Below are 9,631 nucleotides of genomic sequence, written 5' to 3'. Positions count from 1 at the left end.
CAATCATCTTCGAAGAGAATAGAAATCAGAATATGTGGCGAATACAATTCGACGCATCATAGATTTCCTCAACATATGATGACCGCTCCTCGTGGAACTCGTCTCTAGAAGGGGGGGTAATGTCACGGCCATAATCATGTAAGCTAATAATTACATGTAGAAATAGGTAGAAGTAAGTAAAAGTAGATAAAAGTAAGTTAATTCTATAATATTTAATATAGAAGCTTCCTAAATACTTCCTAAACGCTGCTTTGACTTCATAGGTGTCTTTAATTGACTTTTTGGATTAGAAATGTGGTCAACAAGTTGGCCATGTGCCACACATGTTGTTAGCTTGAAGATCAAGCTAACTATGTGGCCCACACGTAGAAAAACTTGCCTTGTAAGTCAAGGCATGTGTCCTACAAAGTCAACACCTATTGGAGGTCCTCTAGAACATCGCCACGTAGCTCTTAGTTAGATTGTATATATAGAGATAAGAGTGAAGGCTTCTTCATTCTTGTCAACTCCTTTCTTGCTTCTAGTCCAGGTTCAAGAATCTTTAGTTTCTTGTCTTGTGGCAATAGCCATTCCAGTTTCCTTTTAATATACCTACTTGTTTATATTTTGACTTATTATATCGAGATAGCCTTTTTGTGTATCGAGTCTTTGTCCCTGACACATTGATGATTATGTTTAGTGTTTGTTTGTTGATAAGCTTTCTTAGATGAATTAGAATCATAACTTGACGTGGTCTTAAATAAGCCATCTGCTAGAGCTTGCAATGTACCTATATTAGGGCATGTATATTCTTCTTTTTTAAAATCAAAACTCATAGTTAAATTACTTGAATCATTCATTTTTTGATTTATTATATTAATTATACCTTTAATTGAAAACTCAATTTCTAAAAATAATTCTACTTTTTCTATTAGAGATGTATTTTTATGTACATGTTCAAAACCTATTAAGATCTTGTCTAACGCTATATCTCAATTAATACAAATTTTGCATTGTATGGAGTTAAATAATATATAAGCTTTGGTTTGAACATCATATTCTCAAAATATATACTTAATTATTTTACTTTTTAAGTTAATTCTATTTTCTTTTAAAATATGAAAATAAAAAATCAATGCCAATACTTTTAGATGGCCTACATATAATTTGGTTTTATTACAAAGTTGTTCTAAGATAATTCCTTTCTTTACTCACTATTGGAGTAAAGAAAGGAATTATCTTAGAACAACTTTGTAATAAAACTAAATTATATATGTTAATATTTATTTAGTTTGTACAATAGACTACTTTGGTCTATGGGTAGATTAGAAGTCAACATGCGATAGACATTGGATGTGATCTCTCTACTATGGTTTGGTTTGGTTTTTTTTTTTTTTTTTTTTTTTTTTTTGCTAACTCCATTCTGCAAAATATGTGCCATAATGAATTACCTCTTGATTCCTTGTATTGTTAAGTAGTCATTGAATTCCAATGTTAGATATTTTTCTCCCTTTATCCATCTTTAGATATAATGTTGATTTCATGTTTCTTTCTTTACATGGTTTTTAAATTTCCTAAATTTCTTGTATATTTTACTCTTGCTTTGCATGAAGTATATCGAACTCTTTTGGGAGTAATCATCAATGAATATTACAAAGTATATGGAGCCTTTCAAAGATGGTATTTTCATATGTCCAATTAAATCAAAGAATATAAGTTGTAATATCTTTTTTGATTAATAAAGTAAACTTTTTAGAAATCTTTCTCAATATTGTTGTTTGACAAGGTAGTCTTTGTGTATCTCTTTTAGTGTGTAAAGTAATGGTAGTTTTTTTTCTTGGCAAGCTGTTAAGAAATGATATAATACACTATAATATAAGTGTTTAAACCTTTTATGCTATAATTTAGAATTTTTTTTGTCACTTAATTTACTTCAATAATAAATGGTTTTAATATTTTATTATAAAATTAATAGAATCTATTTTATTTATTTCCTTGTTATGTTTTGTTAGTATTCTTTTTGAAATTAACTACCTTGTTATGTTTTGTTAGTATTCTTTTTGAAATTAAATTTTAATCCAAGGTTAGGACCTATAAAACATTGTGAAGATTTATTGGACTAGATATTAAAGTTATATATAAGCTGAACCGGCAGCTTCAACCATGAGAAAGTTGCCATCTATAATTTTCAATGATCTACTTGGAATTTGTGCATCTATTAATTGAAGGTTCAAGATTTCTTCAATAAAAAAGTTGTTGGTTCTTGAGTCGACGTATCAGTTCATTTCAACAAGATTGATTTCACTTGTGTTTTGTCTAAAACTTTTGCAAGTATTCCTTCTATACAATTTATGTTAGAATTGTTGTATTAGTTTTGTGGACAGTTTTGAATAATGTAATTAGGTCCTTTACGTACATAGCAGAAAAATAAACTTGTATTCTTCTTTTGTTCAAATCCAACAGTAGGAATTTTCAATCTTCTTGTTGTAAAGTATGAAGCTCTTTTAGGTGTATTCTAGAAATGTTAATTGCTCATATGGGGTCTTGATTCTTCAAAGTGATGTAGAGAAAAATGATGTGGTTTTCTTTGAGTTAAGTTTCTTCCTCTTTGACCTCCTTCTTCTTGTATGAAGTGATTGTATCTACAAATATATGGCTTTGTTTATTGGAATTGTATTACTAGAGCTTCCTCTTATACCAACTTTTGTTCTTTTATAGCCATATAATGAGTTTTGATTAGAAGCTTATACATAATATCTTCAAACGTTGGTTGTATCATGTAGGTGATGCCTTGAATCACCATTTTGTAGCTTCATAGTAGTCTATTGACGAGTGCATTTATAAAAGTCTTGTTTGCAATTTCTTCATCAAATGCCTTCACATAGTTCTTCATATCCATCGCCTCTATTAGGTAAGTGTTAATGTCATTTTCTTCCTTCATTGTTATTCCATTGAATTTATTAGTCAATAAAATGATTTGTTGTTGATTTCATGCATGAAACATTCCTCTAAGCATATCCTATAAATCTACAAGGTCGATGTATTGAAAAATTGTGCTTATTGAACTATCTGCAATTGACATGGTGAGACCTAACAAAGTTCTTTGCTTTGCTTTTGCAAGCCGAGTTTCTAGGTAAGACTTTCCTAGTATGGTAATAAGAAACAATGATACTACCTTCTTTATTTCTACAATATTCCACAAATTCTCTCACTTCAAAATGACAATCATCTTTAATTTCCAAACAAAATAGTTTTAGACTCCAATTAGTTTGCTTGACTCTCCTACTTCATAGTTTGTGAACTTCTAAACTTCAAGTTTGTTATCTCTTCTACCACTTTCTCTCTCTATTTTCTAAATTAGTAATAGGGCTTATCAGACCTAAACACTACCCTAAATTTGCTATAATACCATGTTGCATGAATAACAATTAATTGATATTTGTCTCATACACAAAGGACTATATGTACATTTGAGTTATCCTAGCCACTTTTATGTGGTAATCATAATTTACCTTAATTCTAAGTATATTGAAGAGGTGACATGGCAGTATGGATGATGATGTAGACAAGTCATGATGATATAAGGAGATGAGATAGCATTGGGGCTGATGTGGACGAGCTATGGTGACTCAACGTGGAATTGACGTGGAGGGTACAAGGTGGCTCAGCAGCTTAGTGGCATCTTACGAAGTATAACAAGAAATTGCTTGCATCATTTGACGATGGCGCGATGTGAGTTCATCCTTCTCGAGCGATGCGGGTTGGGGTTCGCCAGCAGTAGATACAGATTGAAAAGCTGCCCTACAAAAAGAAATTGACTGTGTCAGTTTTTTGTCTGCATGAAATAGTTGTTATGAAGTTGTAGATTGTGTATTGGCGTTGATTGTGCTGTGTGAGGGGGACTCATGCGAAATATTGAAAAAGCATCTTTCAATTACATCTTAACTTTGAAATATGAAAAAATTGGCAGGGGAGGATTCGACGGTCATGTTCGAAGCAATGGTCACTTTGAAGTAGTATCTACTTTCAACGGCTTACACTCTGATGATAGCTTCCACAAGATACACTGGAAATCATCCTGTGCAATATGCTAGCGTGGTTGTCTAGAAGAGGCATTTTGTGGAGAACGTAGAATGTGCTAGCGGTGCAAGGAATATGTGCATATATTCAGAAGCTGCTGATTGGATTCTTAATACCACCCTTATTCTTTTCCAGATTTTTGAAAGCAGTACCAATTGTGCAACGTGACGTGTCAAGCACATCTGTGTATGGTTTGTCGAGGTTCAGTGGTAAATCTTGACACATCCCTGGTTACGCAAGCAGTTTAGGATCAAGTTAGCAGCGGAGCAAGTTTTTGATGCTGTGGCGGTGAGGGGAGGGGGGTTGTATTCGCCTTGATTCCGTCTATTCCCACTTTTTAACGCCGTCCTTTTTATCTAATCTCTCCCCCTCCCCTTTATGATCAAGGGAGCAGCGGAGCAAGTTTTTGATGCTCTGGCGGCGAGGGGAGGGGGTTAATATTCGCTTTGATTCCGTCTTTTCCCACTTTTTAACGCCCCCCTTTTGAAGTATCTCTCACCCCCCCCACAAATACTTGAAATACAGACCACCACCATTTTACGGTATTGACATGAGATTTTTAGTGACTAGGTTTGCAAAAGAGTTTGTTCGGTCTTACGTTATCTTGGTAGTTCAATTTTGTTCTTTTACGACATTGAGGAGGCCAAACTAACTGTATAATGTAATTTTGGACAGTCCACAACAGCAAGGTGGGTTGAATCTGGTCGTCATTCAGAGTACCCAGAGCGAGTAGGCTTTAGGCAGTTTTGGCGATTTTAGCAAATTTTTGGCTTTATGTTCCTACGAAGTTTCTCGCTGAGACGAGTGTGCGAATCATGTCAGGGTTTGATCTCAACGAATGAGGTGGTGGTGTGTGAGTAATCATGTGCTTTAGGAAACTACCCTCGGTGCCTTCTCGTGTGATCTTCCAATTTATAACTGAAGGTTGCGCAAAGCAGGCGTGTACTGAAGCGACGAAAGTTTGTTAGTCGGGTAATAGAACACTGAGGTTGCGTCTATCTCAGTGTTATTCAAGCTCATATCACTTTCCTTGATTATTTTGCTGGGATGGCCGCATCGCAGCGGCTTGGGGTCAGATCTTGGTGGTCACAATTCTCTTCCTCAGCGACGCGCATTAAAAGCGCGCCCCCTCTGTTTGGGAATGGCACTACTCATTCCAAGCGATTAGGAGGAATCTCCTCTGATGGAGGCCTTAGTCGCAAATTGGGGTTAGCGGATCTCATTCTTCTTGGAATCGGAGCATCTATTGGGGCGGGGATTTTCGTTGTAACGGGCACCGTAGCACACGATGCAGGCCCAGGTGAGTAATAATTTTTTGGCATAAGAAAGCTGCTTTTGTAGTTCTACCAGTAGTTTATTTATGAGCTGATCCCTTCACCTTGTTGGCCTTCCAATGTATGTGATAGTCAAATTCATTTAAGAAGCATTTTTCATGCTTTGGAAATTCGATCCTGAAAGCACAGCATCTCAACAATGAGTTTTGTATATCTGGGGCTTTAGCTTGGGGAGCTGGTACGTTCTGAAAATGAATTCTTGTGAGCGTATATAAAAAGTCCTTCCCAGCCATTTAAATGTTCTGTTTCAATAATCATGCTATAAATCCTTTGATTGTCATAAATCTGATGAAGCCAAACCTTACCTTTTTCGAACAAATTTTGATCGAACCAGCGTGTATCTGTTGTGTGCAGCTGTCGTGGTAAGTTTTGCACTGGCAGCAACTGCGTGCGTCCCTAACGCCCTCAGCTATGCGGAACTTTCCAGTCGGTTTCCAGCCCTCGTAGGGGGTGCTTATATGTATTCCTATTCCACATTTAATGAGCTTACGGCGTTTTTAGTTTTCTGTCATCTTATGTTGGACTATCACATTGGGGCGGCAAGCATCACCCGTAGCCTTGCAAGTTATCTGGTAACCTCACTTCAGGTAATCTTACTTTTGACTTTCTTACATCTCTAAACCTTCTCAAGCATCATATTGTGTTGTTCCTTAAATTAAGTAGTACCGTATCATTATACATTGTCCACTGGTAAATAATGGAAATAATTTATTCCTCTTTATCTTTCACTTGAGGTTAAATTTTTGCAGAAAACATCGCTAATTATTCTTATCTTGGATGTAATCTTGTTATTTGGCAAACATCACTTCCAGCTCTTGCTGCATGTTGGTGCTTGTTATAGTAGATGACGTAGAAAATCAACTCCTGTCATTTTCAATCCATTATGCAGATTTTTCCGATTGTGAAAGCTCTGCCACCATGGGTAGGACCAGGAGGTCTCGAGCTGTTTGGTGGTGCGCTGTCCATAAACGTAATAGCGCCTTTGTTACTGGTTGGGCTGACTATCATTCTATGTCAAGGTGTCAAAGAATCAAGTGTGGTGAACGATGTCATGACTATAGCGAAGGTGCCCAGGTTCTTTCTTAATACTGGTTGAAATATTTTCCTCTTCTGGATTAAGTTTCTGTAGAGAGCTCAAGTAGCTTCGCTTTCTAAATTTTAGTTGGATGACATAAAGCAGGTTTCTATAGTGCTGATGGTTATTGCGGTGGGAAGTTTCGAAGTTGATACATCAAATTGGACACCTTTTACACCGAATGGGTTGACGCCTGTAATCACTGGGGCGACGGTAGTCTTTTTTGCCTATGTGGGGTTTGATGCCGTTGCGAATTCTGCGGAGGAGTGTAAAAACCCACAGGTATAATCAGGCCACGATTGCTGATGTTGATTACTTCTTTGCATAATATTTGGTGATGGAACCAGTGTCTGTTCAATGCTGAATCATGTTATGTTTCAAGTCATAATATGTTCTAAACCCTTGAGCCACCTGTGGCATCATGTAGAGAACTTCTATTTCTGAACTCTGTACCTATGTCTGCAGCGGGATTTGCCTATAGGCATACTCGTGAGCTTATTCGTATGTGCAGGTTTGTATGTGGCAGTCTGCTTTGTGGTCACTGGTATGGTGCCCTATATCAACCTTGGGGGTGATGCCCCGCTTGCTAATGCTTTTATGGACAAGGGATTAAACTTTGTCAGCATCCTCATCAGTGTGGGTGCTGTTTGTGGCTTGACCACTACGGTTCTTGTCGGCCTATATGTGCAGGTGCTAAATTCAATTGAGTATGTATTCTTATTGTCGTCCTTTCCTTAATGTCCATGTGTTGTACTTTGATGCTCGTTTATGAAAGCAGATCGACGTTATGAATTCTTATGCCTGGTTCAGAGTAATTTTTGATTGAGCGAAAATGCATTTGTTGTGTGCAGTCCCGATTGTACTTGGGTCTGGGACGAGATGGTTTGCTGCCTGCCTTTTTTGCGAAGATTGATGCTCATCATCAGACGCCTGTGACAGCTCAAGTATGGGTTGGTAGCGTGGCAGCTATTTTGGCAGGGTTTTTTAATGTCAGCCATCTCTCGCATATTCTATCGGTTGGTTGCCTGGTAAGGATAACTTGTAGACCTATTGCTCTCATCATATTTCAAGTTCTAGCCAAATATTGTAGGTCCTAGACGTATTGACCAACGCGTTGCGTTTAATATTTGCATCATAGAGGCCATGTAGCGTGGAGATTTTCTAGGATGGGAGGTGGTTCCTTAGCGCTAATTTAAGATCGAAAATTCTGATTCACCCCATATGCTCGTTGTCTGATGCTCATGTGCCTTCGTGGAGTTGGAAACAGGCCTCTTACTCCATTGTATGTGCGTGCGTGGTCATGCTACGCATAAACACTGAGAATCAATGGCAGGATGGGGAGGACCAGCTGCCACAGAAGGGCCTTACCCGGTGGAACGAAGCTGTACTCTGTATGTTGGGTATAAGTTTGTGTGGGTTTTTGGTGGGGTTGTGTTATAGGACGGGCGGCCCAGTAACCTATGAGATAGTTTTGTTGGTGATAATGGGATTACTATTAATACCACTGCTCACTCGCCAGGTTTGCATATCTCATTATCTTTGTTGTTTTGTAACTATTCAGATGATTTCAATCTCCTATTCTGAGGAAGTTTGCTAAGTATTTAATATGAAAATCAATCGATTTAAACCTCGCAGGAGTACAGGCGGCCATCTGGGTTTGCATGCCCTTGGGTTCCTCTTCTACCTGTGCTGAGCATCGGGTTTAATATGTTTCTTTTTGCTCAGGTGATTTCTAGTTCAATTCATTCCATCTTTTCACTTCAATTTTGCACTTGAGGTGGTCTGTGCTGTACTTTGTGTTGGCAGAAAGGAGCACTGTGTAGTGGCGGTCGTGCTGTGACACTTGTGAATGCCGTATTTTACAGGAATCTGTTACGTTTGGTTGGTAAATATATATTTTTCTACAACAATCAGACATGGTTTAGTGCATCTTTTTACTAAAGGGGTATAAGCTAAACCATTAAAATCCTTGAATGTGTATTTGACAGCTGCACTGGGAAGCTTGGGTAAGGTTTGGCGTTGTCACAGCAATAGCAGTACTGGTGTATGCATTCTATGGCCAGTATAATGCTACCACCAACGCATCAAGTGGCGAGCACTCGCCTTTGTATCACCAAGCTTCTGTTGAGGACTTGGATACTTAATTCGAGGATCTAGCGTAATATTGAAGTACTTCAGTCTCTCAAAAATTGTTTTACAGTTTAGGCATAATATTTGGTTAGGTTATTGTTTTGTAAGGACACAATCTTTGTTTCAAGTGACTTAGTGATGAAAAATACTTCACGCATATTTAAATTATTTCAATAAAATATTAGCAAAAAGATTTGACAATGTACGAATTTGACTAAAAAAATCATTTTTGAAGATGTCCAGAAAAAATCGTGGTTTGTTTCTTCCAATAACTATTAATTGTTTTATAGGTTTGTTCTAACTTTTATAATTAAACTATATATTTATAATTAATATATGTGCCTTTAAGATTATATGTTCTAGATGTTGTTTTATGTTTTCATTTTTATCTTTTAATACAAATTTTTAGACTCAATATTTATTTTTGTATATACATAGATGGAGAGAAAAAATATTATATTTGTATTTACTCAATCAATAACTACATACATTTGATAATTTTTTAATATAATTTGTGGATGAATATTTCTGTGATTCTATTTTGTGTTTCTTAGAATAATTCATAGACTTAAACTCTAGAATGTTGCATTTTTATTCATAATTATTTTCGTTAATCTTTAAAATTTACTCAAAAGTAAACTTTTATTTTGTATGTAGTCCTTTTTGAAATTTTAAATAATGTGATTGAAAATGTATCGATTTTTTTTTGTACTAATTGCAAGTAATATTATCACATTATTACATTGTAGTCCAATCAATTAAAATATTTTTATTGTACTTAGCTTTAAGAGAGTTGCAACAAAAATATAGAATACAAACACATGACAAACTTCTAAAATTGTTGCAAGTTATGAAAGAAACAATTTCAATTGCAAGAATTGGTTTATTGAAATTTAATAGAAAATAATTAGAAGATGTATTTTTATCTTAGTAGAATTAAGAATGAAAGAAAAATGATTTAAAACATTCATAATTCTCTACTAATGTTTTAAAAAAATCATTCTTGTTATTATAATATCATAATATGATTTTT

General features: G+C 35.9%; 1 protein-coding gene across 2 annotated transcripts; it reads left to right on the top strand.

The window, feature by feature from the left end:
* The first annotated feature begins 4,108 nt into the window (after positions 1 to 4,108).
* LOC112291716 (cationic amino acid transporter 9, chloroplastic) lies at positions 4,109 to 8,803 on the top strand. 2 transcript variants are annotated; one of them, XM_090255532.1, is made up of 10 exons: positions 4,301 to 4,601; positions 4,882 to 5,359; positions 5,748 to 5,980; positions 6,283 to 6,459; positions 6,574 to 6,750; positions 6,934 to 7,158; positions 7,320 to 7,496; positions 7,736 to 7,987; positions 8,104 to 8,193; positions 8,457 to 8,803. In XM_090255532.1, the coding sequence occupies exons 2-10, from the start codon at positions 5,107 to 5,109 to the stop codon at positions 8,610 to 8,612; spliced, it is 1,740 nt and encodes a 579-aa protein (XP_090111658.1). In that variant the 5' UTR covers positions 4,301 to 4,601; positions 4,882 to 5,106; the 3' UTR covers positions 8,613 to 8,803. The 2 variants fall into 2 exon arrangements, with proteins under 2 accessions (XP_073394810.1, XP_090111658.1); XM_073538709.2 differs by having other exon boundaries at positions 4,109 to 5,359.
* Positions 8,804 to 9,631: the final 828 nt, after the last annotated feature.

Source organism: Physcomitrium patens, chromosome 14 (assembly GCF_059467195.1).
Source record: "Physcomitrium patens ecotype Gransden chromosome 14, ASM5946719v1, whole genome shotgun sequence".
Lineage (NCBI taxonomy): Eukaryota > Viridiplantae > Streptophyta > Bryopsida > Funariales > Funariaceae > Physcomitrium > Physcomitrium patens.
The sequence above is the reverse complement of the archived record's forward strand: the minus strand, read 5'-3'. Positions and strand labels throughout refer to the sequence as shown.